Source organism: Siphateles boraxobius, unplaced genomic scaffold, assembly GCF_051911475.1.
Source record: "Siphateles boraxobius isolate OS27281-9 unplaced genomic scaffold, OSU_SipBor_1 120, whole genome shotgun sequence".
In the NCBI taxonomy this organism is placed as follows: domain Eukaryota; kingdom Metazoa; phylum Chordata; class Actinopteri; order Cypriniformes; family Leuciscidae; genus Siphateles; species Siphateles boraxobius.
Genome location: NW_027508723.1, coordinates 3,147,567 through 3,168,548, shown reverse-complemented (window position 1 = coordinate 3,168,548; position 20,982 = coordinate 3,147,567). Strand labels below are relative to the sequence as shown.

The window sequence follows — 20,982 nt, the reverse complement described above, 5'->3', positions numbered from 1 at the left end:
ATCAGTGCGCGCCAGAATCTGTGAGCCACATGAGCGAGCGGGTGATGTAAACAATTGCAGCGCGAGACTTCTCTGCTGTCGGTCTTTCTTCTTTCTTTTGTTATCAGCCTTTCTCAGTGAGTGAGACGGATTCACAGTGCTGCGCGACTCCTGCAGATCATGCCCCACGACCCCGACCCTCCTCCGGCGAAGAGATTTAAGCCGGGCTCTCCCTTCTTCCGCCTGGATAAGAAGCCCGGCATGCTGTTGCCCAGAGCGGGACATGCGCCCGTCAGCGTGGACGCTCAGAGGAGACAGTTGCCCATTTACCCGAGCAGAACACAAGTCATCAACCAACTCCGACAACTGCACAATGCTGTGTTCATCGGTAAGACTTCATATGGGTCTGTAATCTGACCGTATTCTCAAAATATAGCATGGTAATACCTTGGTACTGCTATGCACGTTTTACATATATTGTGACAATTCACTACTTCTTGGAAATTGGACTGGTAATTTAACATGGCGAAATTTCTCAATTATCGATGCTTCAGCTAAAACTAATACTGGGTCAACTAATGTAAGGAAAATGTCCTCAAAATTACACAAACAGTCAGCAATGCAAAAGGAACAAAGACCAATTACAAACAAAATCGACAAAGAAATACAACAGAACAAACATACAATGTTTTTGGACATGTACCATGGATATACCATGCATTTTGTTTATGTAGCATGGTAATATCATGCATGTTAGACATGCACATGATAATACTGACATTTTGGATAAGTACCATAGCATGTACCATGCATGTTTCGATCTGTATCATAGTAATACCATGTATTTTGTACACTTACTAATGCAATATCATGCATTTTGGACATGTACCAGGATAATATCATGCATTTTGGAAATGCACCATAGTAATTCCATGCATTTTGTACATGTACCATGGTTATACAGTGCATTTGTGGACATGTACCATTGGGTAATAGTAATACCATGCATTATGGACATCTACCATGGTAATACTATGTAATTTTGGACAGGCACCATAGTAAAATCAATCATTTTGGACATTAACCGTGGTAATACCATGCATTTTGTACACCTACAATGACAATACCATGCATTTTGGACATGTACTGTGGTATTACTATGCATTTTGGACACGCACCATGGTAATACAGTGTATCTTTGGACATGTACCATTAGTAATACCATGCATTTTACATGTACCATGGTAATACCATGCATTTTGTAAATGTTCCTCCATGGTAATACCATGCATTATACATGTACCATGGTAATACCATATATTTTGTACATGTTCCTCCACGGTAATACCATGCATTATACATGTACCATTAGTAATACCATGCACCATTAGTAATACCATGCATTATACATGTACCATGGTAATACCATGCATTATACATGTACCATGGTAATACCATATATTTTTTGACTCGTATTGCATCAGCTGTAATTATTCTATTGTTCAATACAGTATATATCAAAGTACCATGGTATTACTAAAGTTCCACCAAAATATATTTTAGGTGGGACATTTCCTATGAAGTTGTAGTTTATCGTAGCATTCTTAATGTTGAAAACCCCATTTTTTTTTAAAAATGTGTTTTGCAGGTTTTTCATATGAAACAAACTTTGTCTGTAAATAATGCACGTATGTTTATGAAATGAGGGAGTTCTATTATTTCTAATCATATCGCCTGTAGCCAAACCAGTAGAGCAACACCAAAGTCATGGGTTTGATTCTCAGGTTCTCATTTTGATGTAATGTTTTTATACCTAAAATAAAATGTAAACCTTCAATGCAGTGTATGTTGTTTGGATAAAAACATCTGCCAAATGCAGAAATATGAATGTAAACTTCCTAAACCATACAGGAGCATTTTGGCCTTTTTTAAAATAAAATAAAAATACGATTTTATTGCTTCATGAGTTTTTATTTACTAGTGGCCATACTTAAGTCGTCATTTTTCTGTATTTGCAAAGATATTTTTCCAAAATGTGATCCTCGCTATTTTAGCAAAAGAAGTGCACACATGATACTTTCCCGTTGCAGGTGAGACGGGCTCAGGTAAAACCACACAGATACCGCAGTACCTGTATGAGGCGGGCATCGGGCGACAGGGCATCATCGCCATCACTCAACCCCGCCGGGTGGCTGCCGTGTCACTGGCTGGAAGAGTGGCCGAGGAAAAGAGAGTTCAGCTGGGAAAACTGGTGCGTTTTCACTTGTTTTTTCAATTTAAGTCCACGTTCTCTATTTGCATCATCCTAAATGAATATGATTGTCATTACACAATATATTATTGAATAATGACACTATTACACTGGCAGTCAAAAAGCAAAAGATTTTTTAATGTTTTTAAAAAGAAATCTCTTCTGCTCACCAAGGCTGCATTTGATTAATGAAAAATACAGTAAAATTGTGAAATATTATTAGAATTTAAAACATCTGTTTTCTATGTGAATATATAGTAAAGTGTAATTTATTCCTGTGATCAAAGCTGAATTTTCAGCATCATTACTCCAGTCTTCAGAGTCACATGATCCTTCAGAAATCAGTATAATATGATGATTTGATGCTCGAGAAACATTTATGATTATTTTCAATGTTGAAAACAGTTTATTAAAAAAAAATGCAATTAATACTTTTATTCAAAAATGCATTACGTTGATTAAAGTGACAGTAAAGATATTTATAATGTTTAAAAAATGTATATTCAAATAAATGCTGTTCTTTTGAACTTTCTATTCATCAAAGAATCCTGGACAAAATGTTTCCACAAAGATGTGATCAATGTTGCCTGAGCATAAAATCATCATATTATACTGATTTCTGAAGGATCATGTGACTCTGAAGACTGGAGTAATAATGCTGAAAATTCAGCTTTAATCACAGGAATAAATTAAATTTTTACAATATATTACAATGAACACAATTTTACTGTCTATAAAGCTGCTTACAGCTGAAGTGAACTTGTTTCAGAATCGATGAACTTACACAGTTATTGAACTGAACTGAATCAACACAGAACTGACTTGAGCTGAATAATGACACTATGAAATTTGCATTCTGTTATTTTCTTGTTTATTACTGTAAAGCCGCTTGTATAAAGGTGACTTGACCATTGAACGCTTGATGCCGAGACGTCTCCTCTTCATCATGGTTGTTCCTCAGGTTGGCTACACGGTGCGCTTTGAAGACGTCACGTCGTCGGAGACCAAGCTGAAGTTCATGACGGACGGGATGTTGTTGCGAGAGGCGATCGGGGATCCGTTATTACTGCGCTACACTGTGGTGATCCTGGACGAGGCTCACGAGCGCACCGTTCACACCGATGTCCTGTTCGGCGTGGTGAAGGCCGCCCAGCGCAAACGCACAGAACAGAACAAAATACCTCTGAAGGTACGAGAGAATCAGACTGATTATAAAACACAAGTTGCTGCCGATACCGATAGTTTGATTTTCTTAAGGCGAGACACGGCAGGCAAAAACATCGTTTTTTTTTCACTGGTCAATTTTGAGATTTTGGGATATTTGTCTTCTATAACATGTCTTCTTTCAGACTTGTGGTGAAAAAAAGTCCAAAACACACATTTAGGTCTTTATTTTACTATACTTTGTCTGTTTGCGTATGTAGATTTCTCATAAATTCATCAAATGTTGTCGTTATAAATCATCCCTCTGCTTCGCGATCTGCACCCTGTCATCACACACACCGTTAGAAAGCTCTCCCTCTCGTGTACAATACTGCCGGATCCAAATATTGTCATTTCCTTTTTATCAGCAGCCAATCGTGAAAGTAAAAGGGGGGATTTTACTCTAAATACGTGATCTCATTGGCTGATGCTAAATATTTAAAGCCCGTTTTCTCAAAATGTCTTTTCTCTCTCACTCCAAGTCCGAAATCTCCACTTCAGTAGCACCTATATACACCAAACTTCCCAGTCTTGTACCTAGTTATATTATGAAGACATTTACAGAGGGATTTGTAAATATATTATTCGTAGCCTGATTTATAAAACATTTTATTCCAAAAAACATGTCGAAAATCATTTATTAAGGCTATTGACATTATATTCTGATTTACAGGATAACAAAAGTAGATATCCATAAATCCCTCTGTAATTTTTTTTCCCATCTAATATGTGAACACAATGAAAAAAATATTTTGAACCTGGCTTTATCCAATACTTAGATTTCGTTTTTTTTTATATATGCAAATTAGCGCATATTTAATTAGATAATGTCTCATTTGAATATTTAAACATTAAATTACAGAAAATTTGTAATACATTTTTTTCTCATCTTAATGTAAGTAATCAACTGGCAAAGTTTCATGGTGATATCTGATAGTTAAAAAAATTTCCCTATTCACCTGTAGTGTCTCGCCTTAAGTAAAAAAAAAAAAAACTCTCCCAGCTAACGCCTGCAAACTATACAGGAAACCCTCTCATTTGGTACATTAATCTTTTTCGGCAACACTTGATCCATTAATACTAACACTTTCTGTTCTCTTCTCTTCTACTCTATATCTATTTAAAAAAAATTAATAATAATTACATATACTGCGAAACTGGGAAGGGTCCCAGCACTTACATATTTCTGTCCTATTGTGAGTTTAACTGCTTCAATTGCTCCTCATTTGTAAGTCGCTTTGGATAAAAGCGTCTGCTAAATGATTAAATTTAAATGTAATATAATATTAGAGGATAAGATTAACAACAGAGCCCAAACTATTATAATCACTTGCTATTATATTTCAGATACACATACGGTCGTTTTCAAATTTAATTGACATGCATATATAATTAACAGTAAATGAGCTCCTCTGTAGTGTTTATTTATAGATGACTAATGCACTGTGAACATTGAGAACCTTCCTGAGGTAAATGTGACATATTGTTCAGAAGCTGTTTTATTGACATCTTTCTTGACATCATGTGACACGATACTTTTCAGTAAGTTATTCTATATCTTTCAACACACTTTTTGATGTTCATGCATGTTATATAACTTGTATTAAAGTAGAAGAAAAGACTCACTCTCCACACTGCATTCAACATCCATGTTTTTATGAACCAGTGACTTGAAAAAAAAAAAGAAATGTAGGATTTAAATTTGAAAAGCTCTCATGAAATGTTCAGCATTTAAAAAGTAACAGACAGTAATGACATCATGCATTCTAAATTTTGATTGGTCTATAAACACTTCTCAGACATTCTAATTCTGAAAACAGGCTAGTTGCAACACACTGATCCGACAAAACCAGACGAAGTGTGTTCTGCCGGCTGTCCATGCGGTGTGAATTGTTCTTAATTGTTTATGTACATTTTAAGCATATTCATTCAGCTTTACAGTGCAGATATGCTGTCAGGTTGTGTGTTGATTGTCATACTCGGCTGACAGAAAACTGTTGTTCTGCTGTGTCAGTGAATGAATGCTGTGTGTCTGCAGGTGTTTGTGATGTCTGCCACCATGGACGTGGATCTGTTCTCTCAGTACTTCAATAAATCACCCGTTCTGTATCTGGAGGGTCGACAGCATCCCATTCAGATCTACTACACCAAACAGCCTCAGTCCGACTATCTCCAGGCAGCGCTGGTCTCTATATTTCAGATTCACCAGGTCAGTCCACACACACACACACACACACACACACACACACACACACACACACACACACACACACACACACACACACACACACAGAGAAGAGGTAAATTAATGATTTATGTGTCTTTGTGTCAGGTTTTTTATCTTCTTCAAATGGTTAGTGAGTAAAATACAGTTCTGGATTTTTTGGTTTCATTTGAAGTCAAGAGCAAGATATTTATTTTTCTTGAAAAATGGTGCTTGTTTTGTTTAAAATAAAAATAAAACAATACTTATTTTATTTAAAAAAGTTCTTCAAGAAATGACACTTAATTTCTTAAATGATATATATATTTATTTATTTTAATTTAGAAAATGTTAAAACAGTATTTATTTTCTAAAAAATGAAGAATAAAATGAAGTAAAAAACATTTCTATAAAAATTATATTTATTCTAAAAAATTATACTTATTTTCTAAAAAAAAAAAAAACTACTTAAAAATGGTAACTATTTTCTTCTATTTTCTATAAAAAAATTGTACTTTAAAAAAAAAGATCAAATATTTATTTCTTAAAATATTTATACTTATTTTCTTTACAAATTATACTTGTTTTCAAATATGATCAAATATTACTTTTTTATGATAAAACAATATTTATTTTCTTAAGAAAACTATACTTGTTTTTTAAAAAATAACAATTATGTCTTTAAAAAATATATACTTATTTTAAATTTTTTATCTAAAATATAATTTATTTTTATTTTTATAAATGATAAACTACTTATTTCTTAAAAAAACAACAAAATTTGTATGTCTTTTAATGTTACTTATTTTCTTAAAGGAAGCTCCTCCGTCGCATGATATCCTGGTGTTTATGACGGGCCAGGAGGAGATTGAAGCTCTGGCGCGCACCTGTCGGGACATATCGAAACACCTGCCCGATACCTGTGCACCAATGACAGTCGTCCCCCTGTACGCCTCGCTGCCGCCCACCCAACAGCTCCGGGTCTTTCAGCCCGCGCCAAAGGTCACGACCCCAAACGCCACGACACACCTGATGCTGAACAAGCACTTCCACTCACTCACACACACACACTCCTTTCTGTGATCGTTACAGGGATCCAGGAAAGTGATTCTCTCCACAAACATCGCGGAAACGTCCATCACCATCTCCGGCATCAAATACGTCATAGACACGGGGATGGTGAAGGCCAAACGCTACAATCCAGGTGAAACTCTCAAGCCTCCTCTCTAAACTCCTTGCACACTGAGTTAGAAATTTTCTACCGTCATTAAAGGGATAGTTCACCCAAAAATTAAAATTCTGTCAGTATTTACTCTCCCTCATGTTGTTCAACCACGTAAGACCTTCGTTCATCTTCCGAACACGAATTAATATATTTTTGATGAAATCTGAGAGCAGGATCACTCCTCCATAGGCTTCTAAGGGATTGACACTTGTTCCCCGAAAAGTTATTAAAGACATCGTTAAAATAGTCCAAGTGACTACAGTGGCTCAATCTTAAGTTTATCAAGCGACGAGAATACTTTTTGTGTGCAAAAACAAACATAAATAACGACTTTATTTCAAATATTCATTTGGGTGAACTATCCCTTTAAGTCCCAGGCATTCCTGTTGAGGAGTGATGCTGATGTCCTGGTGTGTGTGTGATCAGACATGAAATAAAACATGAACTGTACTGAATCAGAGAGTGGTCTGGAGGTGCTGGCGGTGCAGCGAGTGTCTAAAGCCCAGGCGTGGCAGCGGGCCGGTCGAGCCGGGAGAGAAGAGGCCGGGTCATGTTACCGTCTCTACACCGAAGACGAGTTCGACAACCTCGCCAACATGACCGTGCCTGAGATACAGAGGTATGACCTCCTGTCATCACGCGCTGACTCTTAGAGCTGGAATTGTGTTGTGGTGATATAATAGACTTCATCTGACAATATTTTTTTTTGCATGCAAATTTATTTTTGTATCTGTTTTCATGCACCAGGTTGAAGCCTTTGCCTACTGAGTTGCATATCCCTGGATGGTCAAAATCAATGATGCTTATTTATCCGAAAACCAAAAACATTTTTTTTATTTTTTATTATTACTTATTTTCTTTGAAGATGCTTATTTTCTGAAATAATACTTATTTTTCTAAAAAATCTATACGTATATGTTTTTAAATTATACATTTTTATTTAGGAAAAAAATACTTATTTTCATTAAAAATTATAATTATTTATTTAAAAATAATACTTTTTCCTTAGAAAAAAAGCTGTTATTTTCTAGTGTAACTCATTTTGCTAAAAATACTACACTTATTTTTAAAGACAATGATACTTATTTTCTTTAATAAAGCTATTTTTTTTTCAAACGATACTTTTTTCTTTATCTATACACATTTTCCTAAAAACATATACTTATTTTTTTTCTTTTCTTTTTTTTCTTAGAAAATTATTTTGTTTCTTTGAAAAAAAAACTAATTTTCTTAAATTATACTTCTTTTTCTAAAAAGATTATATATATATATATTATGCTATATTATTTTTCTAAAAATATATGTATTATACTATGCTATATTATACTATTTTTAAAAAACAATACTTATCTTCTTAAAAATACTTATTTTCTTAAAAATACTATTTAAAAAAAATATATATATCGATTTTTTTCTTAGTTTCTGCAATACTGTTTTTAAGGTGGTGTTTCAAATGCAAGAATGCTGCGTCCGATGTGAATGTAGCTGCATACTAAAACAAGTTAGTATGTTCTGTCTGTGTTCAGTAATGATTATTAATAACTCTGTAGGTGTAATTTGGCCAGTGTCGTTCTGCAGCTGCTCGCTCTGGGAGTTCCTGATGTTCTCAACTTTGACTTCATGTCTAAACCGTCGCCTGGTATGAACTCTCCAACATATTATACCATACTGATACCATACTCCAACATACCATACCAATAACGATTTTCTTTATCTTGTTTCCGGAAGAAATATCTAAACATTCTTGAATCAAGATACATTTACTTGAGAAGTAAAACTACTTAAGATATTAAGTCTTGTTTTCTGAAACATTGATCAGAATGAAGTGAGTTTGAGTTTAAAATAGGAAAAAGAAAATCTGCCAATGAAGTAAAAAAAAAAAAAATCTTGTTTTCCATTTGAATTAAGATTATTTTTCTGACCCCACTAACAGATATTTGTTCTTGTTTTAAGCATAAACTCACTTCATTTTGATCATTGTTTTAAAAAGACGTAATATCTTAAGTAATTTGCTTCTCAAGTAAACATAACTTATTCTTAATGTAATGTCACGTACTGGAAAACAAAAAACAAAAATTCAGAGCAAGAACACCATTTTTTTTGTGCAATTTAGTAAAATCCCAAACTTTCTTGTCAGCCAAACCGCATTGAAGTTAATATTTCAATAATTTATCAAAGCATTCACATGTTCACAGTTCTCTGATTTCCGTTTGTGCTTTTTAGGTTAACAAATAAAAACACTTTTTTTTTTTTATTCTTGATTTTAATTTGTTTTTATTATACAATTATTTATATTAATTTTACTTTTTTTTTAGCTTTTCCTCAACTCACAAACCCTAGTTTGCTCTAATATATGAACTTCACCAGGTTGTTGCTATTATAAAAAAATAACAACAAAAACAAAAAAACGACACGTTCAATAATTAATAGTTATATTCACTAATAACAATGACAATCACTACTGTATAAAACATTTTTTTCTTCAATAATACAATCAGCATTCATATGCAATTTCTGATGTTAAAGATCTGTTCCCCGTGCATGATGTGTGCAGAGTCGATGCGGACGGCTGTGGATCAGCTCAGTATCCTCGGGGCCGTCGAGAGGAAAGAAGACCAGGTGTCATTAACGCCCCTGGGCAAGAAAATGGCCTGTTTCCCTCTAGAGCCTCGCTTCTCGAAAGTAAGAAATACTCATTGAGTTGTTATTTGTTAATTCTAAGTAATTTTGTTGTTTTTGTCTTTTTTTTTGTTGTTGTCTATATAGTTTTACATATTTTTTATTTGATAATGCATAAAAATACAAATGGCTTCACTTGATATGTGTTATTATATAGAATTGAGAAACTCCTGTTTTTAGCGACACCGGTGGCCGTTAAGTGAACTGCAGCTGCACTTATTGCTCTCGCACTCGTGTTTACGTAACGTATAAGAGACTGAACGTGATTCAAGATCAGGATTTTCTCACAGTGAAGTTTATTTTTGTTCTTTGTTTAAAATAAAAAGAAGTTTGAAATACCTTTGCAGTGATTTACTGTTAACGAATATCCCGACGCCGTCCACTGCTGAGAGCAACGTTTAGATGTATGTGTGAATATTTGCTGCTCTTTCCTCTCAATAACACAATAAACACAACAGAAATGATAAACAGCAGTTCAGAAAGCCTCTGATCATAGAGATGTGGAGATGTTTGCAGCAGCGACAGATGAGCTCATTAAAATCACACTGTTATGATAGTTTGATTATAAAGTATATTTGAGACTATAGACTATATAGATCTGACTATGTGAGACTATAGTTTGAATGAATCTCTTTTCTTCGCACGACACATTGACATTACAGTCCAGAACGGTTCTTTCAGCATTATCCTGAACATTGTATAAGCATTAGTTTTATGTGTCATTGAACAGAGTACATAGGTAACTTAAAAATTTAGTAGCCAAATTGGCCTGTGGGTGAAAAAGTAAATTTCAAACCCTGGACATAATTCGCTATTGTTCTCCGTGTGCGTAGACGCTCCTGATCTCGTCTGAGTTCTGCTGCACTGAGGAGGTTTTGACCATCATCTCGCTCCTCTCCGTCGACTCGGTCCTCTACAACCCCCCCGCTCGCAGAGACGACGTCCTCGCCGCCCGCAAGAAGTTCATCTCCAGCGAGGGCGACCACATGACGCTCCTCAACATCTACAGGGCCTTTAGGAAAGTCAGCGGTAACAAGGTACAGAAATGAAAGTCACTTTCTGGCCAATCCGTTCACTTGGTAATGTCTCAGGCACATGTTTCCTTTATACTAGAGGTATAACGATACACACATCATGATCACAATACTGAACTCACGATACGATATTACTGCGATACTCCAAGAGATATGATAAAAGGTTAACAAAAAATGTACTGTTGATTTAAAATGCTAAATTTGATATTATATTGTGGTTGTAAATGAATAGGCTTGGACTTGGTGCTGGAAACCCAAACACAGGACAGTAGAGACACCAGAATAACAATATTCATGATTCTGAAGCTGAAAATACTGAATTATTTTTGACGAATATGCTTGAGCTCTGTCACTGACTTGATATATTTAAATTTTTTACTGGTAACAAAAGACATTTGGCATTATCAGGACCCACAAATATTGCCCCATTGCATTATTATACATTATATTCAACATTATATATAGTAGTTTAATGTAGTACTGACACTAAAACTCTGAAAACTTGATTTTTTTCCCCCCTCAAACAGTCATTTTTATTTTGGGTGAACTAAACACAATATATATTGTCACTGTCCACGATACATATTGTTGCATTTTTGTATTGCGATAAATTGTGACACAATATATTTACTTTATACACATTGCAAGTACAGTATGTTTCTCATTTGTAAAGCGAAACACAATGCATTAAGAGCCGATAATTAGTATATAAATTTTACTCAAACGATATATAAATGTATAAACGGGATCATTTTTGTAAATTTAGGTATTATGTCTTAAATTTGTATTGATTTTAATAAATAGCATTGCATTTGAGTTTGCATGTGAATTTCTGCGTCAGGAAATATCTTGATGTTGTGTGTATTTTCTTGCTTTACAACAGGAGTGGTGTCGAGAGAACTTCGTGAACAGCAGGAACATGGGGCTGGTGCTGGAGGTCCGTTCACAGCTGAGAGACATCTGCATCAAGGTAGAGATATCACACACAAATGATGAACGCAACTTTGAGAATGTGTTAGCTTTAGGGGTCTTGATCTTCTGACATATTAAAAGAGGTCTCTGTACCATTAAAACACCCTTCAAGTTTCATATCTTGAAACGTTTTCCTCGTGTCACAATATCATGTCTCAGAGAGCTGAAATTGTTTAATTGTCATGGAAATAATGTCACAATATGACAAATCATATCAACGTCACATGGGCAAAAACATTTGCAAACTCAGTGTGTGTTCAGTTTCTGAGTTTGTGAACAACAGGGCAAATGAACGAGTGAAAGAACGCTCGTCCAGTCGCTGCGGATGATGCATAAACATAAATACAATACAATATTAGTGACTTTTTCAGTCATCACTGAACTTTGTTCTTATGATAAAACTTGTTTCCTCATTGTTGTTTGCACTGCACATCAAATCTATTTTAATAATTAATGTTAGACCTCCTTTAATCAACCAGGGGTTGTAAGAAATGCCAGTTAGATATTGGTTTATGATCTGAGAAAGTAAAGTATTGCACATGAAATGTTGCAATGTTTTGGGTTTAGTTCAACTCAATGTACAGCATCTGTGACATGATATTGATGATTACCCACAAAATCATTTCAATCATGTACCTTAGTAGTTTGTTACCTATCTATCTATCTATCTATCTATCTATCTATCTATCTATCTATCTATCTATCTATCTATCTATCTATCTATCTATCTATCTATCTTTCTATCTATCTATCTATCTATCTATCTATCTATCTATCTAGTTCTCAGTGTAAAAGCGTTTCTTTGTAATGCGTTAAAGTAACGTAACTACTTTTCCGGGTAAAAAGTAGTGTAACGCGCTATTACTGAAAATTTGGTAACGAAACGTAGTTCCTTTTTCAATTCCGCACAACGTTACTTTTCCCAGGGACAGATTTGACAGCGACACTGTCCCCTCAGCTGCGCGCTTGCAATAGTCACAAGCTCCACACGGTACGTGACTGAGGCTGGTAGCAGAGAAATCAATTCTGTGAATTACACTGCGCAAACCAAATGTAATACTAGGCCTACCCACCGGATGAAGAAGGGTTCGCTCTCCACTGAACATAAAATATTCATTTTATCGTATTTTTCGTGTTCGCATTTATGAGGAAAGAAACAATGTTATGGACGTAACAGTTCTTCGGACGTGACCGCTCTGAAAGCGGCACTAAAAGACTGCTTTAAAACTTTCACAAATACCTCAAACAGGCATTTAAAACATCAAATATTAAGGATTGGCATATCAAGCAAAATAATATTCAATGGATCCTCGAAAATCATACCTCTCCCCCCACATGCTTACCGTAAGACGGCGTTCGCTCAAATCCCGCTTCTTTAAACTGGATTTCGTTTTGTATTAATTGTATCTTAATTTTTGAATCAATGTTTCATCAACCAATTGTCTGGATTTAATAAATACGAAGTAAATATAGCAGGCAATATAATCAGGAGTTCTCAGGAGCTTCGTGCCGGCGCGTGAACTGAGCTCGTCTCATAAATGAACCGAAACTCAGCGTAAGCTACTTGCCTCTAAGATCTGAGAAATATATAGAAAGCTTGAAATATGTACTTTAAAACAAAACTATTCAAAACGAAAGAAAACAGACTACGTAATGACTTACCATGTAATCCGTATGAAATGTGCATTTCTCTCTGGCGCGTTCACTACTGCGAAGATCGCGAGTCAGCATCGTCAACTTCATCTTTGCAGCCGACACTGACAAAGAAAACACTTGTTTATTAACAAACAATTGAAATGTCTCCTTGCTATATTTGACATATTCATAATCATTACTTTTATTAGTTAATATTAGTTAACTTTTATTAGTTAATATTGTTCTTTGGTGTTCAGTTTATACAGGTTTTTCAAATGTTATTTAAATAAATAAATAAAAATGTCTTCTCGTTTTTCAATAAGTAGAGTTCATAGTAGAATTTTATGTAGGCCTACACATTTAGGAACAGATATTGGGTTCTGCCCAAAGTCAAGCAACATAAAAGTAACGTAAAAGTAACAAGTAACGTAAAAAGTTACTTTCCAAAGGGGGTAACTAAATAAAGTAACGAATTACTTTTTTAAGAAGTAACGAGTAACGAGCAAACACTACTTTTTAAAAGTAAATTTCCCAAGACTGCTCGTTCTATCTATCGATCTATCTATCTTGTTCTATCTATCTATCTTGTTCTATCTATCTATCTTGTTCTATCTATCGTTCTATCTATCTATCTATCTTGTTCTATCTATCGTTCTATCTATCGATCTATCTATCGTTCTATCCATCTATCTTGTTCTATCTATCTATCTTGTTCTATCTATCGTTCTATCTATCTATCTCATTCTATCTATCGATCTATCTATCTTGTTCTATCTATCTTGTTCTATCTATCTATCTTGTTCTATCTATCTATCTTGTTCTATCTATCTATCTTGTTCTATCTATCGTTCTATCTATCTATCTATCTTGTTCTATCTATCGTTCTATCTATCGATCTATCTATCGTTCTATCCATCTATCTTGTTCTATCTATCTATCTTGTTCTATCTATCGTTCTATCTATCTATCTCATTCTATCTATCGATCTATCTATCTTGTTCTATCTATCTTGTTCTATCTATCTATCTTGTTCTATCTATCTATCTAGTTCTATCTATCGTTCTATATATCGTTCTATCTATCTATCTCGTTCTATCTATCGTTCTATCTCTCTCTCTCTCTCATTTGTGTCCATGTAATAAGTCCCTGTGATCTTATGTTCTTCAGTTGAACATGAAGCTGGAATCGTCTCTGTCAGACCTGGCTAACGTGCGGCGCTGTCTAGCTCACGGTTTGTTCATGAACGCTGCAGAACTGCACCTGGACGGCAGCTACGTGGCTCTGGACACCCATCAGACGGTGTCCATCCATCCCTCATCGGTCCTGTTCCAGGCCAAGCCGGCATACGTGGTGTTCAACGAGCTCCTGCACACGTCACGCTGCTACATGAGGGATCTGTGCCTGGTAGATTCTGATTGGCTGCATGAAGCCGCGCCCGAGTATTTCCGCCGCAAGCTGCGCGCAACAAAGAGTTAACGTCCGCTAAACGTTGTTTCTGAAGACTGCATGGTAGGAAGAACACAGAGAAGAGTTTTTTTCACAATATGCATTTTGTCAATATGCATCACGTCAGCGTCTCCGGTGGATGAACTGTTTGGATGCTTCGCTTATTTTTGGGATTTGAACTGCTATGCTGATATGCAACACGTTACGCAGTTTTTTCCAAAGAGTTTGATTAATCGAGTGCTTTGTTAACTGGAATTTAAACCTTTATACTTGCTCTAAATCTAAAGATGTCATGCCTGTTTGTACAGTTCTTTTACAAACTGCTGAAGAGAGGTCTGATTGTATGAAATTCAGGTTTGCTTCATCTTGAATATTTGCATGTGTCTTTTATTCGGGTCCATGCGTTAGTCAAGGTCACACAACTTGATTTTTAGATCGGTAAGGATTTATTTAAATGTTTAAAAAAAGAGACAGACATATTTGGGAATGAAGCTGGAGATCGATTGAAGATCAGCTTTCTGATGTCTGTCTTATTTCACCTCAAAATTATTTATAAAAAAATATATATTGCAAAAAGAAAATTAAGCCTATTTTAGGCTGGGTTGTTATAGTTAACTAAAACTAAAACCATAAAAATGTTACTTGAAATAAAATGAACATTAACTAAAATATAATAAAAGACTTAAACTTATTTTAGTTGTGCTAGATGTCAAAGCAACATTTCTCATTTTCATTTAGTTTACCTTGATGTACTAAAACTGAAATGAAAAATTAATAAAAACTATGTAGTCATATTTAAAAACAAACTAATAAAAATGACAAAACAACAAAATTACTAAAACATGAATGAATTTTGTTTTCATTTTTATGTTGTCATGTTTAATTTGTTTTAGTAATGTTGTTGTGTTTTGTCATTTTTATTAGTTTGTATTTAAATATGACTCGTTTTTATTAATTTATTTCAGTTTTATTACATCAAGGTAAACTAAACTAAAATGATGCTTTGACAACTAGCTGAACTAAAATCAGTTTAAGTCTTTTATTTATTCTATTTTAGCTAAAAATGAAAACATAAAGATGCGAACAAATAGCAGTAATACCTATAATAGCAGTTAAAAAAGGATTGTTATGATTTGTCATATTGTGACATTGTTTCCATGACAATTAAACAATTTTCCTCCAGATTCTGATTATTGTAAAGTAAGAAACTGTAATACAGTGCTTTATCATAAAAATTGTGTGTGTGTGTGTGTGTGTGTGTGCGTGCGTGCGTGCGTGTGTGTATTATGGTAATGAGAATGAGGAGGGGTTAATTGTCATTAAAATAACCTTAAAAGTAATGAATGAATATATATATGTATATTCTGACTGTGCTCAACTGAGGTTTTGTTTAGCTAGAATTTAATGCACAAATCACTGAATATTTGAATTCACCTAAAACCTGAAATAGTTTAGTTTTGTTCTATAAACGCAGCATGTGGAATGTTGTTCTAAGTTCCAGTGCCAATTTTAGAACCAGTTCCATGGATGAAATGGAATTCTGATCTAGATTCTGATCAAATCAATTTATAAACGGGTGGGGAAAACATTAGTTGATTTACAGTATATTACCCATATTAATGTAATGCATGCCACTTTGTAATATGGGGAATAAAAAGCATATCACATGCACATCAACAAAATATGTCACTGTTTACTTCATTTTGCAAATCATATCAAACTCATATGTATTCTTAGATAAATGTATATGACCATGTATGTATGCTGTGCATGAAATCAGATAGATAAAATGTGGTCACTCAGGTTTTTATGGTACAGTACATGATGTACCTGTGCACATGATTAGTATTAGTAAACAAGAATTTTTCTTCAGATTTTCAATTACAGCTTGGGCAGAGAAAGCTTCCCAACTTTTGTTTGTGAATGCAAAAGATTTCCACAATCTTAATAATAAAAAAGGTTAAGTCAAAAGGAATGCTTTATCTCATCTCATCATTATTGAATTCTTATGAAGATGTATGAAAATGTAAATGTTTACTCTTTTGCATGTGTATCTTTAATTAGATGCTCTGTCAATATGTTGGGGTTTGAAACCAGGTATTAATTTGTAAGGATAAACATCTAAAGAGAGTAATCCCTGACACTTTGTTTATACATTGTATAAACTAAAAAGTTTCAACTATGAAAAGCAAGAGTATCTCAGGAAATTATCAGGATTTTCAAACAGGATCATGGTCACGTGAGCGTTATTTACACACTTGAAAATATAGGTCACTGGTTTGGGTGGGTAGATTGTGACTATTTTTAGTAGACATCAACACTTTTGAATAAGAAACAATATCAAGTCTATAAAAGTAGATCAGAACAGGCGTATCGGCTAAAACACCCGTTTAAACAGCATACACACACCCTAACTTCACTGCACATCACATTTTGTTTTATAGCTATTATTGACCGCTCTACGGGACATTAATTAAATTAAGCCTTTAAATAAAAATGGTTATTGGGCTGTTTACTCTGTCATATACAATAAAAGAGCCTGCACGCGACAGGAAATAGAAATGAACACAATATACCTGCCTATATACCTTACACAACACTGACGGTGGGCTTTTGCGGACGATTCTTTTTTTTTCTTTTTTCTTTTTAGCGGCTGCTGACGAATTCTTTCTACGCACACACGCTATGACGTCACACTCTGCGCGTATGTTAAATATATGTAAATAGTCATAACACTTCTTAAATAACCCACTTAAAGTGTTTATTACAAATAAATTGCTAAATGCTTAAAATGAAAATATGTAAAGGAACAACAATTTGCGTAACATTTACAATCCTGTGAAAACACTTTCCGTGCCCCTGGGTGATTTCCCACATTAAAGGTAGCCTAACAGTTAGCCTACACTGACTTTCTTTTGTTCAAAATTTAAGTAATGAAACAATACTTTTTCCGTTTTTGTCTTACCCTGATTCACTTTAGTAAGTCAATTATAAGTGTTTATGTTTTAGACGTGGTGGTGTGGTGGGATGGTTATCGCGGGGAATCGCGTACGTCACTTGCCACGTGTCTCATGTAAATTGAGTAAAGTTGCTCCATTTGAAATTTTGTGAAAGCTACTAGATGATGGTGTTTTTATTACTTAACAAGCGAGTAAGGTGTTTACTGAATGGATAAATTACTGTATCTAGCTCTCTAACAGTGTTATTCGCATGTACTGTGTCTATTAATGTGTAAAGCTGCAGTAACATCTTCAGCTAGTCAGCTTGAGATCCTTTCCATCTGAACTGGTTATATCTCTTAAGCCTGCTGAATGTTTTGTGAGCAGTATGATAATCTATTTTTTTTATTATTATTATGAGAAAGAACCATATTCATCCGCACAGTCATAAGGAATGTATGCAATTTTGTTTTTTTAACCACTAGAGGGCCAAAAGTTACATAGTGTACCTTTACTGTATACAATCACATCTGAAAAACCATTCACCTTCACAAAAGATGTGCAAAAGTTACATACAGTTGCCCAAAAAGTGGTTGGACACTTAAGCCACACAAATATGCATTTGATTATTTAATATAAAATTATGTTGAGAATATCTGCATATCTCTCGTTTAGTTGTGAGGCTGCATGAAGAAAACCTGAAGCTCATGTTAAATATATTTACTCATTTGACACCTTTTCTTTTCTTTCTGCATTTATATGCTGCTTATACAAAACATAAACAATGCAAAACCACATAGAGAATTATGCATATTTATTTAAGTATTCCATTGTAGAAATTTACAGCGTCTTTAAGAAAACATGAGTTCTTTTAGATGAACATGTTTTATTTCCAAAGTCAGTGAACGTTTAAGACGTGAAACACCAAACACCCAAACACACACGTCAAGAACTGCTGCGGCACACACCAGCGTATCACGTGACAGCAGCAGAATGTGGAACAGGTGCGCATGCGCGCGCCTCGATCTGAATGACATCAACATTCAGTGGGTCGGGAAAAAGGCAAAACAGACATTTGGACCAAGATCCGGTTTCACTCATCAATTTCCAGTATGTGCGGTCTGATTCTGTAAAGCATTAAAAAAAAACATTAGGAATATTCGCAACACAATAAAAAATTATGCATTCAATGTGTTATTACATAATTACAAACAGGAGATGCATGTATTGGTGCATATAATCTCATGAAAATGTGATCCCTAGTGGCTACATAAATAGGAGTTGGAGCACAAAGAGGGTGGAGGATTTGCCTAGACATGTCGCTCAGCAAGTGTGCAAACACATTTAACATTTAACTGTTCATACTTGTTTTTGTTTTTATTGAACATACATAAAAGGCAAATACATACAGTTCATACAAATACAAATACATACAAACTGAAAACAGAATCAAACAACAATAATATAATTATAAACAGTAGATAAAAAGCCAGTAAAATAAACAGACAAAAAACTATAAACAAAACATTGAGCCAGGAGTAACGTATAATTTAAAATAAACTAAAGAGAGAGAAATGCCCCCTTTTTTCATTATAAAAAAGCATAATCTGATCATACTTACCTCGATGCATTTTCCTCAGGATGTCGAGCTCTTGGTTCTCCTGCGTTTTATTTCACTGTTTTGCAGTTTTTCTGCTATTTTTCTCTCGTGTCCAGCTGGGGAATGGCGATTAGTGTTCAATTCGATCTCCTTCTTACTTCTGCCTTTTCCTCCGGCATGGCAGGGATATTCCTCCAGGTTATAATAATCATATTGATCATAGTGGGCTTCTTCAAATGACACTAATCTATCGATGTCCATGTTTATTAGAATATAATATTGCTAAAAGCGAATTGTCTTGCTGCACGAGCTCTTCTCTTCTGTGAGTAAACAACACTGATGTCACAGTTTTCTGAAACCCTAAAGTCACGTGTGTATTACAGCTCGTCGGTGATTGGCGGAGAGTTCTTGCTGTCGTGGGAGTGGCTGCATTTTAATACGATTCGTCTGATTGGTTAATGTAAAGATATTGTGATTGGCTGAACGCTAGTTTTTTTTATCCATGAATCCATGCAAAAAAAAAAAAATCAGAAAGCTCACTTCCGTATTTTTCTTCTTTTATTTATTGACAGAAGTACATTTAACGTGCAAAAGTCATATAGGACTATATATGTTTATATTTTCATGAATACACTTTTAATAAATGCTCATATATTACAAAATTCACACTATGTGCAGTTATGCAGTTCTGTGTCATATAAATCATTGGTTTTGTTTTCCAACCATTTCAAATGAAAAATCTTCCATAAAAATTAAAAAAATGTATTACAAAAGAAACATTTACATTATTGCCTTCCTGAGTTTTCTACATACTTCTGCACAGTATAATTCCTATACCAACCATGCTAGCAACATGCTAATCATGCTAACAACATGTTAAAACATGCTAAACAATATGTTAAAACATGCTAGCAAAAGCTACTCATTCTAGTGACATATTAAAATGTCCTAACAGTGATGCATTAAACCATGTTATTGCAACAAAGTTTCTGTTTTAGGTACTGTAACTGTAGGTTTGCTTGAACAGTGATTTTAAACAGTACATCTGTCAAAGCAACAAACAAAAAAATGCATTTAACCGATGTTAAGGGCATTATATTCCCTATTTGTTACTTCTCATTACCCAGCTTTGCACATCTGTCTTTAAAAAATTGTTCCTTTTAGAAAACCAAAGCAGTGGAATATACACACACACACATATATATATATATATATATATATATATATATATATATATATATATATATATATATGATCCAAGCATGTGGTGCAGCAGAAAGAAGCCACAATGTGGCACTGTGGCTTCACTACATGGTGTAACTTCATTTATGCCAATGTCATTATGGCTTAACAAAGAGTGTCTGGCTTCCGGTGTCATTCGCTTTCAGCTATTTTTATTTGTACAAAACCGCACTATATGCTGCCTGATATTGCAAACCGGTATTTCTCACCATGTTATTTAAATGAATTTAATTAACTATATACATGCTAGTTTGTAGCGCAAACAGTTTTACAGTTTACTGCACCTTGATATATTCTTCTCACTAATTCCCTGTAGCGGCTAATGAATCTGAAGTCTCTCACATTCATAGAAAACCTCTAAATTCCACGTTGAAAAATAAGGTGGATAGAGTCTTTAAGCTGTCTACTACTAGCAAAGCTTCCTGACTATCCTAGGTTAACATACTAAAAATGCTAGGAATGTGCTAAAATCATGTTAACAATGTGTTTAAATATGCTAGCAATATGGTAAATCATGTTAGCAACATGTTTTTACTTTTTCTGAAAAAACTGTAAGTTTTTCAAAGTTATTTTG

The 20,982-nt window shown here is 34.4% G+C and overlaps 2 protein-coding genes across 2 annotated transcripts; one reads left to right on the top strand and one right to left on the bottom strand.

Annotated features, from left to right (window-relative positions):
- The first annotated feature begins 3 nt into the window (after positions 1–3).
- On the top strand, positions 4–16,602 carry dhx33 (DEAH (Asp-Glu-Ala-His) box polypeptide 33). The gene is made up of 12 exons (XM_077222491.1): positions 4–367; positions 2,070–2,230; positions 3,192–3,419; positions 5,472–5,642; positions 6,453–6,638; positions 6,729–6,840; positions 7,321–7,480; positions 8,412–8,500; positions 9,416–9,543; positions 10,374–10,577; positions 11,458–11,544; positions 14,349–16,602. Exons 1-12 carry the CDS (start codon positions 160–162, stop codon positions 14,655–14,657), a joined length of 2,043 nt encoding a protein of 680 aa, XP_077078606.1. The 5' UTR covers positions 4–159; the 3' UTR covers positions 14,658–16,602.
- A 1,761-nt stretch (positions 16,603–18,363) lies between these two features.
- Positions 18,364–19,472, bottom strand: LOC143732380 (nuclear protein 2-like). Its single transcript, XM_077223399.1, has 2 exons — positions 19,188–19,472; positions 18,364–18,693 (listed from the first exon to the last, which is right to left on the bottom strand). The coding sequence occupies exon 1, from the start codon at positions 19,425–19,427 to the stop codon at positions 19,203–19,205; it is 225 nt and encodes a 74-aa protein (XP_077079514.1). The 5' UTR covers positions 19,428–19,472; the 3' UTR covers positions 18,364–18,693; positions 19,188–19,202.
- Positions 19,473–20,982: the final 1,510 nt, after the last annotated feature.